Source organism: Typopeltis vanoorti, chromosome 7 (genome assembly GCF_054136105.1).
Source record: "Typopeltis vanoorti isolate ZY-2024b chromosome 7, IOZ_Tvanoo_1.0, whole genome shotgun sequence".
Classification (NCBI taxonomy): Eukaryota; Metazoa; Arthropoda; class Arachnida; order Uropygi; family Thelyphonidae; genus Typopeltis; species Typopeltis vanoorti.
Window position 1 is genome coordinate 137,541,811 of NC_143555.1, and position 27,942 is coordinate 137,569,752.

The 27,942-nt window shown below is 34.8% G+C and overlaps 1 protein-coding gene across 1 annotated transcript in view; it reads right to left on the bottom strand.

The window, feature by feature from the left end:
* LOC150105112 (arylsulfatase B-like) overlaps positions 1 to 27,674 on the bottom strand; it is an 80,385-nt gene extending 52,711 nt beyond the window's left edge. The window contains exons 1-4 of the mRNA XM_090395498.1: positions 27,550 to 27,674; positions 25,330 to 25,441; positions 5,933 to 5,984; positions 1,504 to 1,607 (exon numbers count right to left, since the gene is read on the bottom strand). Coding sequence (XP_090251624.1) covers positions 1,504 to 1,607; positions 5,933 to 5,984; positions 25,330 to 25,441; positions 27,550 to 27,670 — 389 coding nt within the window. The 5' untranslated portion in view covers positions 27,671 to 27,674. The remainder of the gene's footprint in view (positions 1 to 1,503; positions 1,608 to 5,932; positions 5,985 to 25,329; positions 25,442 to 27,549) is intronic.
* Positions 27,675 to 27,942: the final 268 nt, after the last annotated feature.

Here is a 27,942-nt window from a genome sequence, read left to right on the forward strand (position 1 = left end):
CAAAATTAAAAAAAAAAAAAAAACTTATGTATTTGCAGAATTTCCGTTAAATGTTTCTGCAGAATATAATAATAAAAACATGTCTTTTTATTTATTATTTATTTCGTTTATTTCTTACTCATTTATTATTTTATTTCGTTTATTTCTTTTATTTCGTGCATTTCTTATTTTATTTTATTTATTTAATAAAATAAATAAAATAAAATATATTTATTTATTTATACATTCTATACGTTTATTTATATTTTATTTATTATATATACTATATAATACTATATATTATTTATATATTTATAATACATTCTACGAATGGTTTTCGTAAATTTGTTGTCCTGTTTAGCTATTTTCTTTTAGAGGAATTATTATTATTATTATTATTATTATTATTCGTGACACCTCCAAGGAGTCCGAAGACTCATCGCGGGAGGACACCTACAACTGTCTCAACTACTACACCGAACCTCTACTACAAATCATCTCCATCAACGCCATCTACCGCCCACCTCCACCACTACCACAACTAGTATTTTTTGTCTGTAAATTGTGTAAGTTCTGAAGGGCCGATTTGTCTGTATGCGGGATAAAAAACCCGAGTTTCCGGAAGAAAAAACCCTGCTACTTCCGTATGAGATCGGCTAACTCACCTTCGATTGAAATCGTCCAGATAAAGATTCCTCCCGTCGCGACGAGAATCGAACTTAGGCTTATTCCAATCGAAGGGCGCAATGTACCGTCGTTCTTCCAATTCCGCTACGGAGGTGCTTAGGAACAGATATGTCCAAAGAAGCGTCATTTGCAGCATGATTACGATCAGGTAAGTGGACGATGTTCTAATAATTGGAAACAGCCTTCAAATCTTTCATACTTTTTTGGGCCACCTGAACAATGTATTTATGCATGTTGATTCTTTATTTATGCATGCTGAATATTCAAGTGGTTGGTGGGCTGAAAACATTGACTTGGAATTGAGCAGCTGCCGTCCAAAACCAGACTGTCGTTTCAATTTTGATCCACTTAAATACAGTGAATCTCTTTCAAGGCTTCGTTTAGCAACGGTGACTTTGAGGTATGTCCAACCAAAAACTCTTAAAATAAAAGTTCTCAAATTAAAGCATTTTCTCCATATACTGTAAAGAATTTGAAAAAAATTAAACAAAAGTCATTTTCAGCCCAAAACAAGCCTTCAGTTTCGTAAAAGCAGATATAAGTGATTATTATGCCACACAGTAAAAATAAACAGATAACGCAATAAAAAGATACCAAAAAATACCAACTTTATAATATGATTAAACAGAGAAAATAATTTCATTTATGTCTTCATTACTCTATTGTAATTTATCTGCTCATGTAGGACATATCGTCTCAATGGAGCTATTGAGACGATAGTTCACCTTTGTCTTTGGTTCCATTATATGTTCGATCACTAAATTATTTATTAAAATAAACGTATTCTACTCCTTGGGGAAATTGAAATAAAAGATATTATCAAAAACATGTACTCACTTGCCAACCATATGAGTGGAATAGCCCAATTCTTTTAACTTTTCAGGAAGAAACTTGAAGCGTAGTGGAACCCCTGCAGGTTGGAGAGGGTAAATGACTTGATTCTGGAAAAATAGTTATGCATTCAGATTTCAATACGCATTAGTGTTTTAATTAATTAGCATAAATGATCTATAGCCTACTCTACATTTCGTAGGTAAGCTCATATTTTGCAATAAAAATAACAACAGCAAACGAACAAAGTTGCAACACCTCAGATGAGAGTCGAACTTTTATTCTCCAAAAACGTACAACAGAACTGGAATTTTAGTTTCATTTTGTAAAAACCAAATTTGCGTTTCATTATAGAATTTTAAATGATAATTAATTGTTGCAGTTCGCTTTTGGATGTATGAGAAAACACAACTATTTTTAATAAATTAAAGACTTAAATCTGTATGTTAGTCAAGCAGATAATAGTTTCATATCCGACGTTTCACTGACTAATATCTGTCAGCATTTTCAAAGGATACACTGGTAAGCAATAGAAAGTAACAGAAACTAGGAAACTAACTGACAATTCTGAAAATTATATAATTCTTAGAATTGTCGTGTGTGTGTGTGTGTGTGTGTGTGTGTGTGTGTGTGTGTGTGTGTGTGTGTGTGTGTGTGTGTGTGTGTGTGTGTGTGTGTGTGTGTGTGTGTGTGTGTGTGTGTGTGTGTGTGTGTGTGTGTGTGCGTGCGTGCGTGCGTGTGTGTGTGTGTGTGTGTGTGCGTGCGTGTGTGTGTGTGCGTGCGTGTGTTGTAGTGTTGTAGCTGAAAGACGCATGTATATTCTTAAATAGTAACTAGGGTTGTAATCCTTGTCGCATACTACAGGAGGAGGGAGTGTCTATAATGATTAAAGGTAGCATAAATAAACGAAGAAGATAAAAATTTTTGATTCTCTTAAAATGTATGTATCACTGAGAAAGATTACTCCAAAAATGAATGATGATGCAACAAGTTTTCAATGTAAGTTGGAGGATTTTATGTTTTGTGATGAAGTTTGGGGCCATTCAACAGCATATTGAACCGAAAGATAATAAAATTCATAGAAGTTTGATTCTGCTGGAAAAATAATCCTAATAGATGCCAGCAAAGGTTGGTCGATTGGTAGAGCCTCTGCTACTAATGGCTTCAGCAAGTTTGAGCGCGGTTAGTAGTGGGATGGGGTCAATCGTTCGATGCTGTTGGCAAACTCTCCCTCGATGAGTCTTTGGACTCCTTGGAGATGTCACATAATAATATACAATCAAGTTAATCGGCTAACGCGTTTTATTCAATTATAGGGAGCAGGTGAGGCCGTTTTAGTCCTATCTAACTTTTGGAGACTGAGTAGGCAGTTCAATCTCCACTAGTAGCCAATCAGAGATAGATGGCCTAAGACTGTCACTAATTTTAAGCAACAAGAGTGGCAAGCAAGCGCTACCATCTCATGGTCTCTAACTCTAACAAGATATATTATTGTTTGAAATAATGTGGGTTCTATGATCGATTTTCTTGAATTTATGGAATGTAAACCTCAGGTTCAGAGGGAGAAAAAATACCGAAAAAATATGCCAGATATCGACTAACTCGAGAACTCGTAGAAGAAAAACTTAGTAAAAGTTCGTTTATCGGCCGTTAAAATTGAACTTAGGTCAGGAACCCTAGGAATATGGATGAAAACGCTATTTCCACTGAGCTACAATAGGCCTTTCCTAAATATATATTAATGTAATTATTTAAGTTGCATCTTATTTATGAAGTAAATAAAGACCTTACTATTTGTGTTGCATCATATTCTACTCAATTCTGACTAGAGGAACGTTTATTAGGCTTTTCTTCAACGTTCTCGAGTTAGTCGATCACTGGCATGGGTACTAGAAGTGTTTATTCTCCCAGAAACTCGGTTTTTAATCCGATAACTGAAGAAAACAATCTTACAACTCATGCTATTTCCAGGGTGTGGCTAAAGAGGCATCCGCCAAGGGTGCAAATAGGTTTGGGGTGCAAAACGTATAACATTTTTGGGTTAGGGGGGACACAAGTTAGACACTTGCCACAGGCGCTTCATACCCTCGTTACATCACTGGCTATTTCAGACAATAATATATAGTCTTAGGGATCACAGGATGATGGCAGTTCTCTGCCACATTCTCCTTCCCGGATACAAGTTAAAATTACTGGTAATCTTGGACCAACTCTTTTCTATAATTGACAAAGGATTGAGAATGACTGCTCACCAGTCTTCGGAAGTTAATTAAAGCTAAATGGCCTCGTCTATTCCCTTTTGGGGAATAAAAGGCGTTAGTGGATTTCTTTTACCAAAAGAGCAAAGTCAGGCTATTACTCGACTGGGGTCAGTGGATATTAAAAATGCCAAGTAACGATCAGTGGGTGATGATATTTTGTAAGGATAATATTGTATAAAATCTCCTGAAGGAAAATAATGAATGTTTACTTATACCAAAAAAATAGAAGTTTAATTGTATTTTAAGTATTTCTGCCAAATAAGGACCTAAATTCAATAGCATACATGTGGGGAGGGGACACGCATACCTGCTCAAAGTATAAATACTTAGAGCAGGTATGCATAAGTATTTATATAATTATTACTAATTTTATATAAATACTAATTATATATAATATTAATTATAATATTATTACTATATAATAATTTATATAGTATATAAAAGAAATATATCGGAATTTCCTTTTACTTATGTTAAAAAACAATCAGCTAACGCCTTTTATAAAGGGAATAGGTGAGGCCGTTTAGCCCTATCTAACTTTTGGAGACTGAGTAGGCAATTCAATCTCCACTAGTAGCCAATCAGAGATAGCTGGCCCAAGGCTATTAGTAGTTTAAGCATCCCGCAGTGCAGAGACGACTCAACAAGTGCCACCATCTCCTGGTTCCTAACCCGAACACAATATTTTTAATGTTTGAAATAGTGCGGATTCTACGGTCGATTTTCTTGAGTTTACGGGACGAAAAACCAGAGTTTCAGGGATAAAAAACCCCACTTGACTGTGCAGAGATCGACTAACTCGGAAACCGGTCGAAAAAAGGCTTAGAAAATGTTCCTCTAATCGTCAACTTGACTTGAATTTAATCTTGGGGAGGTTTAGCGCTGAGGAGTGCAAACACCATTTCCACTGAGCTACACAAGCTCTGTTTTATTTATGTCTTTAAAAATTTGCATTATTTAGCGATATCATTGTAAACTCTGAAGTTATCTGTGAACTAATTAACATCACAAAGAAAATAGTTAGGCCTTCTAAAGAATTCGTTATTCGAATTCTAATGTCTTTTGATTAAGTAAACGAAGTGACTAAATGAAGTATCGCATATGATGAGCTATAATACTTAATTCCTCTTTCGACCTTTTACATATTCCACAAAAAAAATTAATGTTTGTAAAGTTATACTAAGAGTAATCTTCTGCTTATCTTAGTTTTCTTTACAAAGAGACTGAAAAGCAGCAACTGTTGACATCAGTTTTTATTCGATTAATAGTCAACGTCTTGAGGCTAAACTTTTTTCAAAACCACTAATGCTACCAAAGAAGACAATCCCATGCTGTAAGTATTTTATTCAACTTGGTCTCATTGTCAGCTAAGTTATTAAGCACGTGGTCAGTCAATCCACGTGATTTTTAGTGAGTACACATTCCTTTTGCCCTCACAACAGAGTCTCAACGCGTTGGACCATGAACTGCAGAGTGGCTAAAAAAAAGATGCCTCAAGGATGTTGGCCCAGTGCTGTGCATCCCACAGTTGACTGGGGACAATGAAGTTTTTTATGCGACTCCCATTCATGAAAGATTGTTGATCTGTAGTACATTAGTACCGTGTGTGGGCTAAGGACTTTTTCTATTTCAGTAATTTTTATAATTTTTTAAATTCATTTGTATCTAGTCCGAAAACCGTGTTCTAGAGCCAAAACATGGAACTTTTTCAAATTACTTCTGATTTTTGTCTCCAATAAGTAAGGAAGCGGTCTCACACTGGATGATGAAATTCATCTACTACTTATGGACAATCATACATCCATGTCAAGGAGGCATTCCAACCCACAGTCTGTTAGTTGGTTTGGTTGATAACGTTAATCACTCGGCCAATTATGAAGTTCGCCAAGGTAATGTGGTTATCATGCCTGTGAATTGGTTACAAGATGGATAAACTGAAATAAAGTCGACAATAATTTTCTCGTACGTTGTGGTATTCCACAACGTACGAGACTTCAAAAACTTGACCACTTCTAGAGAAACTTCGAGAGGACCACTCGAGGTTTCTCTAACTTCTCCCGCATTGAGAGATTTTACGGTAAAATATCATCATATAGACTTGTGCAGAGATCGAGAGTTTTTCTTTCGTTCAATTATGGAAGTTCTACTCTAAATGATCCAATGAATTTTCTTACCTGCCTTCCGACATGGAAAGGATAATAACCCGTCATGAAAGCAGTTCTGGATCTAGTTAGAGAGAAAAAGTTAAAAATTAACAAATAAAAATGCATAAATTTACATTGCTAAAAGACTAAAAACAAAACTTGCGTGAAATCAAGTAAGCATACACATATACGAGTACATCGATGAATTTAAAAACTAAGTTTTAAAAAAAAACTAGATAAAGGTGATAAAAATTAAAAATGGTACATTAGCAGATTTCTATTTAATTTACATTTCTTTTAAAAAAACTTTAAACTTCGTATTAAAATTAATTTAGTAATTCTAATTTCAAAAAATAATATATTAAAATAATGTTATTATTAGGAATTGCAATAAAGTAAGAGTGGATTGGTGAAAAGAGACATCTTCCTCTTGTATCCTGTCCAGAGGCTGCTCTTTCTAAATGAAATACATTTGAATTTTGTTCTATGATGACATACTCTACTTTTCGAGAAAGTCTGGAATTTCTTTATCCGGAAGAATGGGTGATATTTTCTTACCTCATTGTCTCAGATGTATGTCCCAATTATGCACCAATGAAGAACTTTAAATATACCTAATACTCCATCGGTAAATTACAATCTTAAAAGAAATGAGAATTTAATGTGCTTTTTTTCTACTTGGGAGAATGAAATCAAAAATATTATAATGAGACTTAAAACCTCTTCTGCTCCGGGCTAAAACAGTATTAATGTCAACATTTGTGCAGGAGTGCCAGAAATATTTGTAGATCTTTGGTGATAAAGGATCTTCAATTAATCACTGATGACTGGCGTGTTGCCAACAAAATTTATGAAAGCTGTGGTAATACAAATTTATATATATATATATAAATATGATTGAAAAATTATCTTAAAAATTATAGGCCAATCTCCACTTCCAGTTTTCTCCAAAATATTAGAGAAATTGGTAAAATATAGATTAGTGAATTTATTAGAAAAAAAACCCTACTTTTTCTTTAAGAACCAGTCTGGATTTAGACAGAAACTAAGTATTGAACTTCACAAAACTGATTTTTATTAGCTGATTTATAAAAATATAATATTTTATTATTTAAAAAAAAACGAACTGGATACTATGGGAATTAGAGGCTGTGCTCGTGTCTGTTTTAAAAATTATTTAACGTCCAGATAACAAGCGGTAAAAATTAATAAAACCTATAGCAAGTTCATACAGCTAAATTGCGATGTTCCCCAAGGTTCTATGCTTGGGCCAGTATTATTTATAATTTACATCAACGACTTCTGTGATCCACACAGCATTGATATTCACTGCAAATTCCGTAAGCGAAATGCAAAACATGGTCAACATAGATTTGCAAATAGTGGCAAGTTGGTTTCATGTGAATAAACTCACTCTCAATGCTGAAAAATCAAAATTTTTAATTTTTAAAATAAGAATACACCTGTTAGCAAAACCAATGTTTTTCATCCGTATATTCCTACATAACCGGAATTGTAAAAGTAATCAAAAATGTAATGTGCAGTTAGAAAACGTGAATACTATAACTTATTTAGGATTAAAAATTGACAGCAATGTTTAATAGTGTATATTTGGCGTTCACTGTAATGTCTCAGCGAACGCCAAATATATACTACTTAAATTAAATATTTTACTACTTTGACAATTATATATTCACCGGATACTACTCTTCCTGAAGTCTGATAATAAATACTTAAGCATTAGAAAAGATACTTTTACAGAAAACCGGCTTCAAATATTTAATTACAAAAGGTTACAATCTGTATTCCTGGTTCCAGAAATCTTTAATTGCTTGCCTCTCTTAATACGAAACTAGACCAACATGCTTATTAGTTTTCTGTGTGTTTAGAATTAGAGTATAAAATGAGAAATTAACCAGTGCAAAATAATCAGTTAATTAGTACTTTTAATCGGCGTGTACATGTGTAATGCATATTTTTATCCTCCCCTATATATTGTTCATGACAATATTTTTGGGCACTGCGCAAAATATAATGCAATTACGCATTATATATTAATTTTCGTATTTGTTATACATTTTATAACCCGGATGTTATGTTCTTGGGTTATACACATTTGTCATTGTTTAATTGTATTTGTATTAAGCACTGTGTTGTGTTAAATAAATTTTGTTTCTTCCTTCTTTCAAAAAACATTAAAGAGCGATACGTACGTGGGCTGTTCAATAAGTAATAAGACTAATTTTACTGTGGCGAAACCACTCATCACAATATTAATTTCTGTGGAATAAAGAAATGTTGCTGTAATGTATTAACAAAAGAGGTTGATAGATGGCGTATACGGGCTGATGTGCCAGAGTGTCACGTGACTAAACGCAAGTGCTCATCGGCGCGCCTACGAGGTGCGACCAGTCTTCGAAATGGAAGCTTCCTTGGAACAGCGTTATGCGATTAAATTTTGTGTGCGTTTGCAAAAATCGGCATCGGACACTTTTGACGTGATACGCGAAGCTTTCCGCGATGAAGCAATGTCGAGGTTTTTCGATGGCATAAAACTTTTAAGGAAGGAAGGCAAAATGTGGAAGATCTTGAACGTGAGGGAAGACCTTCAACGTCCATCACAGAGACAATGATCAACGCAGCAGCGATTATCATCAAGCACGTCAAAAGGAAGCGTCCATTGCTGAAGAATGGCTTCTTATTGCACCACGATAATGCAAGGCCACATATTGCTGGTTGTGTAGTGGACGTTTTGCAGAAGAACAACACAGATATCCTACCACACCCTCCATACAGTCCTGATCTCGCACCGTGCGATTTCTGGCTGTTTCCTCAGCTCAAGAAACCACTAAGAGGACGCCATTTCGAAAGCAATAAAGCATGTGTAAAAGCTGCGGAGGCGGTTTTGAAAGACCTCTCAAAAAACGGACTCAAAAAACACGTGTGTTTAAGAAGTGAATGCAACGTTGGGACAAATGCATCGCGTCTCACAGTAGTTACTTCGAAAAAGAACATGTAAATGATGACGATTGAAGGTAATCTGTTATCTGTATAAATATAGTCTTATAACTTATTGAACAGCCTACGTATATAAATGGATGTTTATGCTTTGTGAATAAATACCAGGAGTGGCTGTATTTATTTTTATTTATTTTTTTATGTATATTATAATGCTATGAACAATTAAGAATATATAAGTGAAATATGAATACTCGATGTATTTTTCAGGTAATGAGTGACAATGCACCAGTTGGCACAGCACCCCTAAACATCACATCTCTGCTGCCCTTGTCCACGACAAAGAAGCAACGAAGTATATTGAGAACTTTGTGATTTCAAAGTATCACACATCACACTAAGAGGCAAATGGTCCCTATTTACTGGTAGAAATATTGCTACGATGAAAATAATACACTGCTGAAGTATGCCACTATCTGCGTGATCCAAAGATCTTGTAGATGGCAGATGGTATAGAAAAGCACCATGAAATGTCTCAGATAGCAACTTTATATAGCACCAAAGAACAAAGTTGTATTTAAACGCTGTAAATTAAAAAGTGTTTAATGCAATTTTAATTTAACAAAATAAAATTAAATAGTTTTAAATTAAGTGCCTACTTAAACATATGTTAACGTCGATGAGCTAGATTAGAAATCGACCGTAGAACACACTCACTCACAACTAGTTAGGATTAGGAATATAAGCCCAGCATTATGACCGATTTTCATTAGGAAAAATTATGGATAAAGGGGTGTCGGCTTTGGGAGAACAACCCATTTATATGAGTAAGTTCTCTTCTTGGAAATTCCATCTATAGAGGATTTTCAGCAGGTGATCGACCTAGAAATAAATATCTTAGTGCCTGAAAACGTCTCTGAAGAATGATTTATAATTTGTTAGTTCCACTGTATGGCTTCTTTCTTTCCTTGTCAAGCAACATAATAGCACACAATTCTCACCAAATGTTTCTGTTGGCAACGCAGTTTAATTTACGGATGCACTGTAAGAATAAGCAGTTGTACTGTAAATCGATCTTTGCAATCTGCTGAAAAGAATACCTTCGCGTCCAAAGCATCGATCGGGGCTCATAATGACTACTGTCAAAGCTTTTTAGGTCAGAAATCATTAATGACGAGACTTATCGCTGTGGCCTTTCAATTTTGGTTTCGTAGACAGACTCTGAACGTCTATACAATCTTGATATCAAGACGTATTAGATTTATGAACAAGTAGGCAATTAAATATTTTACTTTCACTCAACTGCGACACAGTATCACGAAGATATTGTGCAATATCGATATAAAAACTGTGTACTCCTAGCTTCGTAAGCAGCCATAAGCCAACTCAAATTATTCCTATAATTAAACCACCAGTTTTTCTGTGGATTTCACAGTTAAACACAGCTTTTAGAACTCCAACAATAAATAATAGGGTAACATCCCTTGGCACCAAAAATCATCAACTATCTAGTTTTCTCCGTTTCTTCTGTTGCTTATTTTAAGGTAACACTATTTCTAAAGCAGATTTCTAATGTCTAAAAGACTTTTACAAATATACATATTACAGTGGAATTTATAACCTGTTTGTAACAATGCAAAGAGTCGCAGTTCCTTCACATCAATATTTCAGTATCTGCAAGGGATATTCAAGAATACTGCACACATCACCAGCAATCATTAATACATATATGTATATCTGCTAACGCCCCTTTATTCACCTATAGGGAGTAGGCAAGGTCGTTTTTATCCTATCTAACTTTTGGAGACTGAGGAGAAAGTTCAATCTCCACCAGTAACCAATTAGAGACAGCTGGCACAAGGCTATCACTAATTATACACGGCGTCAGGTGAAGAGAGGCTTTATATATATATATATATATATATATATATATATATATATATATATATATATATATATATATATATATATATATATATATATATCGAGCTCATATCTGCAGCAGCAGCAGCAGCAGCAGATATGAGCTCGATAGTGCGGACTTTTTAATGACAGCAAAGTACACCCGTAATTCATCATGGTTATCTACCCTGCATGTGATAGATGCTTCCAATAGCATAATGCCCCAAGTCATAAGGCAATTGTGTTGCCCAGGTATAGTTACAGAAACGTGATAATGATTCTGCACCATTCAGTTCTTTCTCAATCGAGTTGAGCATCTTTAGAATGTGAGGAAACTTTGTAACAGGATCTCATTGCCAGCAAATATGACAGAACAAAAGAAAATAAATCATCGCATAGAATGTGTTTTCTGTTTGTGGACTATTTTCAGAACCCTTCTTTCCGTTGATATATATTGAGATTGTTTTGAAAGCTACAGTTTCATTCTTGCATTTCCCGTGAGATTGAAAGCTGAAATTCTGTATGGGGGTAGATTTCGAAGTGAGACAAAAAGGGAAAATCCGAAAGTCCAAACTTTTTGGACGTAAATAACTATTTTTTTAAAAGTCAGATCTTACTAACAGTAGCAGAAAGCTGCATAAAGTGGATTGTTTCGGAAGTGTACAAAGACGCATGAGGAGATTTTATGCATTGGTAGCAAGGAGAGAGAGAGTTGGCTGAGTGGTCACCATATTCACTCTCCAGCCAAAAGGCTGCAGGTCCGAATCCCGTCGTGGGCATTGATGTTTGTAATTATCTGTGAAAATGCTAGTGGCGGGCAACAGATGGCGTTGGTGTAGATGATGCGGTTCGCTGTACTTGGTGGATTGAGTGGTGTAGACGGAAAGTTGTAGTGTAGGTACCCTCCCTCGATGAGCCTTTAAAGGTGTCACATAATAATAATAATAATAATAATAATAATAATTATTATTATTATTATTATTATTATTATTATTATTATTATTATTATTATTATTATTATTATTATTATTATTATTATTATTATTATTATTGGATCTGAAAGGAGACCATGACAGCACCCCAATATACTTGTCTGAATACCTTACTCCACACTATCAGAAAATATTCTACCAAGCAAGGAAAGTAAAAACAGAAAACAATTACCAGTTTATATGGATAAGAGACAGCAAAATATTCCTTAGAAAGACACAAGACTCAAAACCAATCGAAATAAAATCCGTAGATGACCTCAACAGGCTGTCACATTGAAAGGAACAATGACAACTCGTAAAGAAGGACCAGCACCCCAACCAACATGAATGCACACCATCAAGCAGACGTAATCACCCCGGAACATGATAATTGCCACATTCTGAAATCAATATCAGAATGGAAACAACTGACAATACCCAAAAAAGGACTATCTATTCTCCACATCAACATCAGAAGCATTCAAAAATACTGGCTGACCCTGCAAGCTTATCTGAAGGAAGATATAGACGAAATAGACATTTTAATACTGACTGAAGTATCTACGACAAACGAAGAGGCATCCTCCTACCAAATGCCACACTTCCAACAACACAAACACTGCAGACAAACAAAACGAGGCGGTGGTATAATAATATTTACCAAACATAAACTAGAAGTAACAGAAATAAACTATAAATTAGAACACGCAGAAAACATATGCATCGAAATTAAAAACATCAAACAAGAAAACTCCCTGATATTAAACGCAATATACAGACCACCCAACTTAAGCACCACAAAATTCCTAGAAGAAATAAACAGATGGCCTTCAGCCACGAAAGTAGGCACCTCAAAATACTTGATAATAATAGGAGACATTAATATAAACATTAGGAACATAAATAACAACACAGAACAATACCTAGACCTATTATCGGCATATAACATAACCCCATCCATACAGTCGTATACACGAGAAGAGATAGTCGGAAACACAACAACCTCAACCTGCATTGATCATATAAATATAAGGGCCCCTCCAAACAGCCACACAGCAGCCGTCATAACATGCAAACTAGCAGACCATTATTTCACAGCATTGCAGTTACACACTGAACCAGAACCCATAAAAATCACTGAGACTACAAAACAGTATCATAGTATTGTAAACGAAGCAATAGTGAACGATGAAATCAGAAAAACAGACTGGATGCAGATAGCATCTTTAGACTCTGCTGAAGCTGTATATAATAATCATAAACTTGCATTTAACAAAATATACAACAAAGCATTAACAAAAATAAAAATACGCCCCCAAACGAAACAAAATCCATGGATAACAGACAACATACTAACAGACATACAAAGAAAAGATGCCCTATGGAAACAACTTAAGAAGTCACCGAACAATATCGCTTTAAAAGCTGAATACAAAAGAAAACGGAATCTCCTAACAACCCAGATTCGAACGGCAAAAAGAAACTATTACAGCAACAAATTAACAACAGCACAGAATGACATAAAGGAAACCTGGCACCTGATTAATGAAATGCTGGACAATATACACAGAACCACCGCCACAGAAACAATAAAACACAGCTTTGCCTGCGACCCCAAATTCCTCAAACAGTTGGCAAACAACTTTAATCAGCACTTCGTGAACTATGTCCAAAAGCTACAAGAAACAACCTTTCCTCACACATACGAACATTCTCCACTAGGTCCAAGAGCAGCCCAGTCGATGTGGTTCCCCACAGTAACAAAAGAAGAACTATCACTGGCAATTCAACAAATTAATCCTAACAAAGGACCGGGGATAGACGGAATCAGACCAAAAGACATCAAGAAACACTCAACCGACCTACTTCCAGTTATACAAAAACTGTTAAATAAAATTTTCGAAACGGAACACATACCTGAAACACTGAAGACTGCATTAATCACACCCATACACAAACAGGGAAAAAGAAACATAATAAGTAATTACAGACCTATCGCCACGCTGCCTGTAATCAACCAAATCATGGAGCGCATTGTACATCAGAAACTCTCCACATACGTTGAAAAATTTCAAATCATACCCAAAACACAATATGGCTTTCAAAAAAATAAAGGAACAGCAACACTCCTGGAAGATTTCACAGAGCTAATAAACGCTGCATTGGATAAAAACAGAATAACATTAGTGGTATTCATTGACCTAACAAAAGAATTTGACACACTAACACATAAAACCTTGTTAACGAAACTTACCCATATCGGAATTGGAGATCGCCTACTCCAGTGGTTTAAAGCATACACGAAAAACAGAAAGCACATCACACGTATAGGATCAGCACACAGCAAAGAGGTACATGTAACCTGTGGAGTACCGCAAGGAGCTGTCCTATCTCCCATTCTATTTAACATATACACACACGACATAAGCCAACTCCCCCTAAAAAGTAAAATTTTCCAATATGCAGACGACACTGCCATAGTATCCATTCACAACACTGCAAAAATCGCTTACGAAAATATGCAACACGACATCAATCAAATCACTAAATGGTTAACCGAAAACGGCATATATATAAACCCTGGAAAAACAAAGCTAATGATATTCAAAAACCCCCAAACAGTGCCCATAGAAACTAAATATCTCACTATCAAACATTCATCCTCCTATACACAAAGTGCAGAACATAAAATCACAACCATCACACAGGTGAAAACAACACGCTACCTTGGACTTCACTTCGATGCAGATCAAAGTTGGAATAGCCGTACAAACTACCTACATACCAAGCTTAGGATAATAGCAAGCAAACTATACAGATTAAAAGACATTGCCCCAACCCACATAAAAATACTAATCTATAAAGCATTATGTGAAAACATTTTAAGATATGCAATCACATCATACGCATTCTGCGCAGACTACAGACTTAAAAGGCTACAATGGTTGCAAGATAAAATGATAAAACTGATATTCTGGGAACAACCCACTCTTATGCAGGAAGCATGTACAAAACACAAAATATTCAAGGTGAAACACTTACGCCACTACACAGTCATGTTAAAACACTACTACAGCCCAACATATAGAGTAACCAGAACAACATATCAAATAACAAGACCACAGTCAACAAACTACATAACATATAAGTACAACAATCACCACGGCAAAGCCACCCGAAACTTCTACGTACCTGACATGATAAACAAACTGCCGTTCTACAACAGAAACCTAGGAACATACAGAGAGCTGAAACAGGCACTATATAAATATTATAGCGAGAATGAAAATTAGAGCAATTCCTGTTTCTCTCTCCCCCAACACACATACACACACACACAAACCTACGACAACCCCTCCTCTCAAAAAACTACCACTACAAGAACACAAAGAAACAAACACACCATGTCTAAATCCAACCCTATTTGCACAAAAAAAAAAAAAGTTAAACTGTAATAGCAGTCGAAGTCTTTCAAGCACGTACCAACAAACAGTAAAATCAACACCTGGCTTGTGACCACTATAGGAACACAACCATGAAACCACCACCCTCTGTCATCTATTATCTTCCTCAGATAAGCTCTGCTAAGCTTCGAGGAAGAAAATTACTAACTTGCAAGTATCTGTTATACACACTTGTAATGCGTTATAAATATTATATACATATAATTACTACAGCAGCTATGTATGCAATTCATCTGAGACATAAAAAAAAAAAAAAAAAAAATTCTGTACAATCCTTATTGTAATTCTGTAAATATTATTATTGTATGTAACTTATACTGAGACATAATAAAATGTAAAAAAATAAATAAATAAATAAATAAATAAATAAAAATAATAATAAATTATTATTATTGTTATTATTGAATTGTGTGTGTATGCTGCATTACTGCATTGTATCGTGAGTTGTGTGCACATTGGTGCCAATCCATATTTAGCTAGTTTAAAAAAATGTATATTCATATTTATAAAATGTACTCTGCATTTTGTATATCGAATTTTTGTACTGTACAGAAAAGAGAATATGTTTTTCATTGAGTGTGTGCAGATACACTGTGTGACAGTAAACCTTATCATTTTCATTGTAAAAATAAATAAGTCGTTTATATAAAATAAACCTTATTGTAAATATTGTAAATATTATTATTGTATGTAATTTATACTGAGACATAATAAAATGTTTAAAAAAAATTATTATTATTATTATTATTATTATTATTATTATTATTATTTTATGTGACACCTCCTAGGAGTCTAAGGACTCATCGCTGGAGGGCACTCTACTTCACTCTGCTACACACATCTAACCGTCTCCCCTACTACTTAATTCTCATACTACACACAACTACATCAACGCCATCTATGGCCAACCACCACCAACGATGCATTTTGTCTGTAAATTATTTATTACCAATATGCGAAAGCGATTATCGCTCATGTGTCAGTTTAAAGAGTACACACACACACACACACACACACACACACACACACACACATATATATATATATATATATATTACTGCTATAAATGTTTCGTCAAATTAACAAATGTTTCACTGGAGCTATACAGAACGTAATTAAAGTAAGACTATATTATGCACACTGATAAATTATGACATTTTGCATACAGGTAACGCCGTCGCTGGAAGTCTCTAACAAATGATGTCACGCACGTTATGTAGCAAACTATAAATGCATGCAGGTTAAAATAAAGTACTGTGGCATATACTGCACAAGACCCAAAATAGGGTAACTGATAATTCCTAGACTTGCAGGGGCGTGGTTTCTCTCTCTCTCTCTCTCTCTCTCTCTCTCTCTCTGTGTGTGTGTGTGTGTGTGTGTGTGTGTGTGTGTGTGTGTGTGTGTGTGTGTGTGTGTGTGTGTGTGTGTGTGTGTGTGTGTGTGTGTGTGTGTGTGTGTGTGTGTGTGTGTGTGTTATACGTTGGGTCCACTGCCTAGGATAAGCATTTTAATGCTGCTGGCTTGCCGTTACTCTGTTGCATCCCTAAAGGCGCGCGCGCGTGTGTGTTTATCTACTTGAGGGAGGATAAACATTACCACCACCGCATGAGATTTTGACCGATTTGCACATATGCAAATCGGCCAAAAGAACATACGCAATTTACAAACAAAAATAACTATTTTTGTTAGTAGTGGACAGTATATGACAGTATACGGTAGTAGTGTCATTGTGTGTAGATGGAGGATTAAGTAGTGGAAACTGTGAGATGTGTGTAGTGAAGCAAGTGCCCTCCCACGATGAGGCCTCAGATTCCTTGGAGGTGTCACGTATTAAAAGTAATAATAATAATAATAATAATAAAAGTCCGTTATACAAAGATTTTAACTATCTTTTTTCAACCAGTTGTTCTTCACCCTGCGCTATAGGTGCTCCAGTGAGCATACATGTTATTCCTATTAAGAAATCGTATTTTTAGAAAGTATTTGCATAAATTTGTTAATCACTGCTGTGGATTTTTTTTTTTTAAATCTTGGTGGGAGGTGATAATTCTAGGTCAATAAAAATATTTTTATGGAAAGATGAATAAAAAAGATATTTATTATCATTCATTTATTAGTGACTAATTACCATAACAAGCCCTTCTATTGAAAAACAAAAATAAATTGTTTATAGTAATTGGTTATATAAATTTGCCTTGTTAATACGATTAACAAGGCAAATATGGAAATATTTGTCTTGTTAATCGTATTTCATCTTTCGTTCCAAATGGTATGTCTAAATTTCTTTTTTTTTCACTGCATATGGAATCTCAATTCAGTAGATTGCCTTTTGCCGATCTTTTTCTTTAGGAAGGTTCCAGGCTCATTTCCATATAATAATGTCAGCACCACCATTACTTTATAAAATTTTAAACTTTGTTTCTAAGTTCTTCCGAGTCCCTTATATTCGCGAGTTAATTTTTTGATATATACATTTCCATCCACGAAAGCGTGAATACCAGTAACACATTTAAGAACGTAAGTGGACTATAGCGGATTTCCAGGTTAAAATAATCTGGAATAAACTATTAACTCCACTCAATTACCGTTAAGTGGAGTTGATGGATGTAGTTCAGTCGAGGTACATTTAATTTCTTAAATGTAGCTGGATGTCAGAAATGTTCTCTTTCACCAGCTTTCTTATCTAGAAATCAAAGACTGTCTTTCTCGGGGTAAATTTGCTCTAAATCCTACAACACACGCGCACAGTGTCACATTAATTTTAATTTTTTTTTTTTTTTGGAAGGGGGGGGGGTGCGATACCCGCCATTATTTGATACCTGCCAGTCTGTACTAACTGAAAATATGAACACTAAAAATCGATCTCGAGTCTGCATATGGCTTCCGTTTAGGAAAATTAACGCACTAACAAAGCATACATCAGGAAGTCCTTGTCTTTTTTTAAATTCTGTTTTTAATTTAATATCATGTCCTGCCGAAGGCTGTTTTCACATATACACGAGGACCTCGAAACCTTTTATGAAAAGACCAATTATAATAAATCACAATTAAGTTTTTTGATACCTAACATGACGTTATATTTAAAATTCAGGGCTCCAGGCTTCTTCCACATATGCTAAAAAACTTCATTGAATACACGTAACCTAAAATTAATTCACGATTTGTAAAGCTATTTGCGGCCAAGACCGATAATAGTAAAATAATAGATAATAGAGTGTTCACAAGAGCAAAGCAGTGGTTAGATTTATCGTTAGGAGATTTTTATAGTTAGGAGAACTCTCTATCAGTGACATCTATTAAGTACTGCCGCATAACTTAAGAATTAAAACTAAAACTATGGCATACTAACGAACCCAGAACAAGTAACACATTTTCAATATTTATGTGTATGACATTTGATATTGATAATGATGTAGGCTGACAATGTGCTGTATATCCTTTACCTCCAAAAGCGAACTCTACCTTCTACGGTATAAATCGTTTCCACACTTGGGGCTCTGATGTCCGGTACTCAAGGTAAAATGCATACTTTTTCTAGTTCGAGAAAATGTCAACCAAACCCAGGTAGCAGATGACTTTCATGATATGTTCTCATATCAAACATTTTTCACACTCAAGAGATAATTGATAAATGATGTGCACCACCACCTACAAACCATTCAAACCAGATCGATTATTCCTAATGGAATCTTAGCTGGCGACTTCAAACTTGCTCTCCATATCAACTATCCAGACTACATCTTTACACATCCCCCTTTCGTCACAAAGTACGCAAGTGTCATTCACGAGCTCTGGCATGTTATGTAAGAGAATGCAAAGCCTTGAATATCCCCCCTCCTCCACCTCTACGTCCAGTTTGATCTGCTCTGACTCAAAATTTCCTTTCCACATTTCATTGCATGATTGTTATCTCTATCGCTCTCTAAACCGAAAGGTCACTCTGATCTCATTGATTGCTTATCTCTAAAACCTGGATTTCTGTATCCAAACTGTGAGTTCAACTTCCTTGGTAACTTCGACCTCCATAAATTAAACTGGCTTTCCTTCCGTAATTTTTCTGATAAAGCTGGCAAGAATGCTGAGGTATTATGTTAGAAGTGACCTAACACGAACTGTCAGACCATCAACCCACCGGAATATCAGATAATCCATACCATCCTCCTTACCACGTTTGAACTTTTCTTAACAATCTCTCAGTTTTAAATACACTGTACATGTCAGTTCTCTCTCCTCTTAATAATTCAGGTCTCGACCAAGTTCCCTTTTTCCTTTACTACGAAATATCCTTCACCTTGCATTCCCATTCGCGTACCCTTTGACACTACAACCTTGTAGTGTCAAAGGGTATTATTAGAGTTCTTGTTTCGTTTATCTCTCTCAGGACTTTGATTTTTTTTCCTGTCCATTTTATTTTGTTCATGCGGCGCCAGCACCACATTTCAAATGCCTCCAATCTTCTTACATCTTCTCTGCCTAGAATCCAGGTTTCACATCCATACAGTGCAATGCTCCATATCAATGTCTTTACTAATTTTTTTTTCAATTGTAGGTTGAGCTTTCCTGTTAAAATGCTTTTCATCTTAGAGAATTGGGCTTTTGCGTTGTATTTCTTGATCTTATGTCTTCTCTTGTTCTGCCATCCTCTGTTATTAGGCTACCTAAATATTTAAAGCTTTTCACTTGTTTTATTTGTTCCCCGCTGATGTCTATATGCTCTGTATTGATAGGGAGTTTGCTTGTAACAATTATTTTACTTATCTGTGTTGATTTTCATTTTATATTTTTCAAGGTTATTATTTAGTAATTCTAGCATTGTTTTTAACGTTCTTCTGTTTTCTGCTACAAGGGCTATGTCATCAGCAAATCTTATACACATGACTTGCTCACCATTTATCTTTATGCAACTATTTACTATATCTTTAGTTTCCTGAATGGCCTTTTCAATATATAAATTAAATAAAAGTGGTGAAAGTATACATCCTTGTCTTACTCCACTCCTGATATTTATTATTTTCTCCTTATCATTGATTTTAATACGTCCATTTTAATTTTTGTAAATTTGATAAATTATTTTCCTATCCCTCAAATCTATGCCGATATTAGTTAGACAATTTAGGAGTATTTGCTGGTTTACTTTATCAAATGCTTTCTCTAAATCAAGGAAGCACATGTAAGTATTTTGACTAAGGTCTGATTTTCTCTCTATTATTGTTCTTAAACAGAGTATTGCCTCTCTTGTTCCTTTATTCTTTCTGAATCCAAATTGGTCTTCATCCAATAGACAATCTATTTTTGAATAAATTCTATTTTGAATAATTTTTAGCAGAATTTTGCTAACACGTGGGATTAAAGCTATTATTCTAAATTGGCAGCATTTGTTTGCATTATTCGTTTTTGGTATTGGTATTATGGTTGATTTCATAAACTCCTTTGGTATTTCTCCTCTATCATAGATTTGGGCTATTAATTGATAAAGTAAGGTTTTTGTCTCATCACCTAGATTATGTAGCAGTTCTATAGGAATATTGTCTACACCTGGACTTTTTCCCTTACTCATTTCGGACAGTGCTTTATCAAATTCTTCTCGCATTATTGGGGGTCCTAGATTATCTTCATTTTGATTTTCTATGCTGATATCAACATCAAGTTCGTCGCCATTATAGAGATTTTCAAGATAATTCTTCCATTCCATTAATATATCCTCATATTCTATTAGTAATTTTCCATTTTCATCTTTGATGGCATTGTTTTTGCTGTTCTTATTAAATTTGAAAGTCAGTTTGTTAATTTCTTTATAGGCTTTCTCTATATTTTATTTTTTAAATAATTCATCTATGTTATTACACTGTTCTTCCAGGTATTCTTTTTTGGCTTGTCTACATTTTCTTGTAATTTGATTTTTAAGATATTTGTATTTGGCCACATCTTCTTCTTTGACAACATTTTTATATTTTCTTCTTTCATCCATAAGGCCAAGTATTTCATCTTTATCCAATGTTGTCTTTTTTCTTTTTCTGCATTTTTCAATAATTGATTTGATGAATTTGTAATTAACTCTTTAATCATATTCCATTGGTTTTCAATATTATTCTGACTATTTATGTTTTCTGGAATGTTATGATCAGTTGTCTCTTGGTATCCTCTCTTTACCTCTTTACTCTTTAATTTTTCAAGGTTCCATCGTATTGGTTTGTATATTTGGATTTGTTTCCTATGTTTCAGTTCTGTTTTCATTAAGACAAAGTTATGGTCACTACTAATGTCGGCACCTGGATAGCTTTTGCAATTTTTTATTTGGTTTCTGTATCTTTTCTTGACCAATATATAATCTATTTGATATCTATTTGAATCCCCAGGCGCTTTCCAGGTGTATCTTCTTCTTTTTTGGAACTTGAAATAGTGTATTTGCTATAATTAACTCTTCTCCCACTATAGCATTCCAATCTCCCATTATTATTGTATTGTCTGTCTTTAAAGCTGCTCCAGATTTCTTCTATTTGTTCATAAATTTCTTCTATTTCTTCATCGCTATGTTGTGATGTTGGCATGTAGACCATTATAATATTGAGGTTTACTGGTTCATTTTGAATGCTTATCGCCATGATCCTGTCACTATAGTTAATTATTGTAGTGATTAACTTTCCAACTTTTTTATGAAGCATTATTGCAACACCTGACTCGCCCATCTTTTGTCCTGAATATGTTATCCGAAATTCTCCACTCCAGAAATCACCCTGTCCCTCCCATCTCGTCTCACTAATGCCCAGAATGTCTATTTCGAGTCTTTCCATTTCTTTTTTTCACATTTTCTATTTTACCTGGTTCTAGCAGTGTTCTTGCATTCCATGTTCCAACATTCAGCTTATTTCTTGTCTTCATTTTTGAATAAGTAGCAGGATTTCGTTGGCTGTCGAACTGAGAAGCCCGGTTACTTCTCCTGCCGGGCATGACTCCTTCAGTGAAGGCTCCATCTCCAATCTTGATTTCATTTTTAACTTCCATTACTGCTTTTAATTGGGAATGTAATGTGGTTGTTTCCCCTAGCCTTCCACATCGCAGTATTGTAACTTGTATGCTACAGGAAGTTAATACAAGTAGCGCTGCTGCCCACTACTATAACTATTAGTGGTTAGTTGAAAGAGGAGGAAACACCCCTAGCCCTCGAGTACTCTAATAGCTTCAGGGAGAATGGAGGACCTCCTCCTGAGGTTAGTAAGCAAGAAAAGAGACAGACAGAAAGTTTTAAGTAAAGAATCCTCATTAGGAAAAATGTTAGTATGAGGGTAGAAGCAGGAAGTGGAAGAGTTAGAGAAAAGTATGACCAAAAGCTTTGAAATAGATCATACTTAGCTCTGGGACCCCGGGTTAGCCATGCCCGTGCCTGCAAGTCGTAAGCCCCATGGGGATTATAGATCAGTGTATATATATATATATATATATATATATATATATATATAAACTGAAGGCAAATCATTGCAAAAGTCATATATTTCTACATGTAGGAAAAGGGTTTATTACCATATTATTAATGTTGTATCATGTTATTAATGTCTATCAAAATATCATAGTATCTTCACGTTTGCAAATGAAGATACTATGATATGGTACACATTTTGTTTGCTTAGACTTTATAAAGCTTAAAATAATAATACAATTTCATGTTAAATATTTATTTATTTAGCGTATGGCTCACATATGAAATGTTCCATTATAATAATCTTTAATATACATAAACTTTTAGCGCAAAATAGACAAAATACTTAAGCATGATATAAAATACTCATAAAGAGACACTCAAGAACAGATTACAAGTGTATGTCTAGGTTGATTATCCGATCAACTGCAATTGGTGTAGCGTGAATGAAGTCCGACAGGTTTCCATTGTATGCATGTTGGGCACATTCTACTGTAACATGATTAATTGTCTGGCGGGGTGATCCACAGTTGCACTTGAGTGAGGTAATCATGTCCCATGTACAAAGGTGGTCTGCACATCTGCCATGATTGGTGCTGATTCTGTTAAGGGTAGACCAAGTTTTCTGAGGTAAGTCAAAACCCGAAGTCATCTGTGTTGGGTCCACTAATTCATGGAAGTTCTCCATTGAAGTGTTACACCAGGACTCTTTTCAACTCCTTCATGTTAAAATTTGTCTCCCCAAAATTTTTTGCTGTTAAGACTGGAGGGTGCCTTGATTTTAGCCTATTTATTTCTAAGGGGCAGGATATCTTTATGGATTGGGAGATCTTGGATTTCCATGATTTTGCTGTATTCAAGTGGAAAAAAGTTTGATCTGCGAAGGTGTGATGTTGCTTACCACTGGTAACCAGTAGGATAGGGTTGATTTTACAGTTCCATAAATAAGGCGCATAGTGGTGTTAAGCTGAGCATCAACCAGGTGCACATGGGCGCTGTTCAGCCATACGGGTGAGCCGTATTCAGCTGCAGAGTAAACGAGACCAAGAGCAGTGCAGCGAAGCGGCCGAGGCACCCCAAGTTGTTCCACAGAGTTTTTGCAGCACATTGTTTCGTGTTTTTAGCTTGGATGCTGTGTTAATGAGTGTGGCTTAAAAAATAGAGTTCTATCCAAACTGACGCCCAGATATTGTGGGAATCTGTTGTAGAAAAGCAGTTTGTGGTTGAAGTAGACCATCAGTTCTTTGTTGGCCTGGTTATTGTTCAGGTGGAAGCAAGAAATTTCTGTTTTGCTAGGGTTTGGGCGTAATCTCTATTTGCAGAAGTATTAATCTAGGACTGTAAGGTCATTTATTAGTATGTCTTCCATTCTAGTAAGGTTGGTGTGTCTGGTGGCTAGAGCAATGTCATCAGCGTAACAAAACTTCTCGGAGGCTGTAGTAGGCAAATCTGCGATGTATAAGTTAAAAAGGAGGGGAGCCAGGACTGACCCTTGTGGTAATACATTATCCAGTGTTCTTTGTTTACTTTTGTTCTCGTCCATAACTACTTAGAACAGGCGGTTGCTTAGTATGTTTTCAGTTAGTTTAACTATTGTTCTGCACGGAGTAACTTGCAGATTGCGTCCTGCCACCAGACTGTATCATAAGCTGCTCATATCATATCATGTTAAATATAATTTACTTTAAATAAAGTGAAAAATTTTTATATCTCTTTTTAGAGTATTTTAATAACATGATGATACACCATTTTATTGCTTGTGTGTATAAATTATATGAATTGTGCGCTGATGCTTTTATTCTATACACGGGTGTGGCTATTCTTGCCTATGGTTAGCGGTTAGTGACATGCCATTAACCAAGGTCTTCCAGAAGGTGCCTGTCCCAGCAGACTATGGCCAATGTTCAGGTCGGTGGTGGTTCCTAACACCTGCTGGGCAGGAGCAGGTTTGTTTCTACGTGGAGCAAGCGCTGAGTATTCTGAGTGATGAGCATAGACTGATCCCTTCACATCACAGTAAAGTTTAGAGTGAGATAAAAGATCGTCCATTGGACTTTTGGAGATCCCCTGCACTTTTATAAAAGTTGAAACAGGTCCGTGGTAATGGTGATCTTTTCCATAAAGTAGCAATAACACGTCCGAAAGGAAGTACACTATGCACACGTCCTTTCGGATATAGAACAGCTAACATTGACTCCCTTTTTTGTAACCTATACTGTGCGAATACACAGGACATGACATATAACGAAGTGTGCGTATACAAGGGAAATTACATATTCAAAAACGGCCAAACAAGTTCTGATGAACGAGAACGACCACAGAATCAATGACGGATGTGAATTCATTCGTAATAATGTCAGGAGGACTATTGATGAAGTGGCAAACCAAAAATTCATTAACCAGCGATCAATAGGAGAGGCATATACTTTATACTCGGCTTGCTTTCAAAACAAAATACAAAATTTTTCAACGCACAAATATTTGTATGCTTGTGCAATCAGTACCATAATATATTTCTTCAGATTCAGTTAATCAAGTTATAAATTACAAATAAAAAATACATAAATAAAATAAAATATAATTATAATTATTTATTCTTTAAATTTCACAGTTTATTAAGCTACTGAAGCATAACCATATTGAACGAATAAGATTCATTTGTCTTAAGCTAAGTAGACCTCTTTAGCTATGAAATCGAGATATTTCACTACTACTTACGGTGTACAAACAGGTTGCACGTACGACTGATTAAGAATCACACCTCCGCGTGCCAGAAAATCCATGTGAGGAGTTTTAATTTCTGGATTTTGCCAACCAACATCGTTCCAACCTACAAAAGTGAATATATTATATTACAAATGCCAAGTAAACTTACTTTCTTATGTAGTTATCATTAATTCATCGTCATCCTCATCACTCATTTCCTGATTTATTTTGTTGTATTGCTTGTTGGATTTCTTAGAATGTTATTTTTCTACTGTTAGTAGTTAGCATTATACCAGTTTTAGCTTTTTTTTCATTACCATCTTCCCATAAGTTTTGAAAGAAGTCTAGCCAGGTTTTCTCTTTGATTGTTTCAAGTTTAACTTTTTCTATTAATTTTTATCGTGTTTCTTAATTGGTCTTCTCACTGTAAGATCTCTTTCTAGATTTGCTCTGAAGTGATCCCATGTTTTATCTATTCATTTCCCTGCATGCTTTCCTTTCCCCCCTTTGTTATTGCTCTGTATTTATCATTAATTTATGCTTGTAGTGATTTTGTATTTATCTATTGTTAATATGCTTCTTTCTTGTCTTTGATTATTGCTTAAATATTCTAATCCCAGTTCTCTTTGCGCCTTTCTGTTTTTCGCAAGTTTTTCCTAAATATTTCAATATATGGGATTCATTTCCTTCTCTGCTGTTTAGGTCTCCAACAATAACAATTTTATGCTTTTTTTTATGTCAGCTGCCTTCTGAAATGACTGGAAAAATTCCTCTACACTAGAATTTTCCATAAGCACAAATAAGTCTCAAATATCCAATTTCTCATTTTGAATTTTTTCTGCATCGTTCTTCTTGCAATTTCCAGCGATTTAAGAAGTTAGAAGCTTATCTTCTGTTGAATAGTACTGCTACTGTTTACCTTCTCAGATTCTACGATTATTAATCGTATAACATTTTTAAAATTTTAATTTTAATTTAAAACTCCTAACATTTTAATTCATATTCAGTTTTCAAAAAATAATGTTTATAATATTAATTTATAAGATATTAATAAAATCTTATAATTATAATAAGTCCTTTCCCGTAGTCTTTTCCTGTAATGTTCCGATGACGATAGAAGAATCGAAACGGGTCATACCCCGTTAACGCCCTCCCCACGCCCCTGTTTCCCACATAACCCTTCCCCAAGAAGCGCCCTTAAATATAATATGTATATATATTTGTATATATATTATTTAAAAAAAAAAACGGGTTTTCTAATTTATCTTCCCACCTTGCCTCAAACACTCCCCCTCCACATTTCCGATCCCCCCTTTTTTTAACAGCCAACAGCAGAAGTATGGAGAACGAAGACATCCTAGCATCCAAACAAGGTATGTGCAAAATTTCTTCCTCTATTAATCTGCATTGATTTGCCTTTAAAATACACTTAGAATACCCTAAGAATTCTTGAGTAAAAAGTCAATGTATTTAAAATAAGGGACACTCCTAAACGAAAACAGGCAAAAATAGCCGTAAAAATAACTGCTTTATAGATTATCTGTGGCCTCCTCCTTGTTCTTTTTTTTTATCCTTAAGTGACCTCTTAATATTTTTTTTATGATTTTTAAAATATATTAATTGACTACGTTTATCATCAAAAAATTCGAACTCATTCTAAGAAAGTGCTTCAAATTTTTTGACGTTTAACATCGTTCAAAATTCATCCACCCTCTTTTACCCAGAGGCGATGCTAGGAAGGGGAAAATTGGACATTTTCCACACGTGCAATTTGCAAAACATCAATTTTAAAAGAGTCTAATTTACAAAAAAAAAATAAAAAAAAAAAAAGTAGAAATCTTGGGTATTTAGAAATTTTAATTTAAAAAGGCCTTTATCATTATTATTATTAGTTGCATCAGTTACAAGAAATCATATCACTAATCTTGATTTTATCCCTCTCGTCAAACTGTGTTTCTCCTTTCAAAGAAGTCATTAAGGATGATCCTATAGCAAATTTTGGATAAAGGTGTAAAAGTCTAGTTCCGACCGACCAAGTTGATTTTTATAACAATAAACAAGCCGGTCTTGGGCGTGATATATATATATAAAACTGTATAAAAATTATATAACATTATTATATAAAAATTATATGTATAACGAAATTACATTTAAGATGTGCATGCTTTCCGGTACACTTCCATAATAACAAAGTATTAATAAAAATAATATAAAGGCGATAAATATTCTTACCAAGGTCATCGGCTACTATGAAGATTATATCAGGTGGTTGCGGTTTCTTAAAGAAGAATGAGTGCAATGAGGCAAATAAAAATGCGACTACCATGATCTGATATACCAAGCTAGCAGACATCTTGTTCTTGAAACTGCAATGTATGATATGATGTCAACGCTCTTCACTGCAACCACAAAGTCCAATGACCAGACGGGCTGCTTTTATACCTGAAAGAGAGATTAGATAACCTATCCATTAATGACCTCTCATTCTTCATTAAATAAACAAACAAAAGTTTGTTTATTTAGCTAGCAATACGCCACTGACGTAATTGCTTTTAAAGAAACCAAAAGAAAAAGACAATCCGCGCAAATTTTTCAGACAGGACAACTTATGAAGAAGATTTTTTA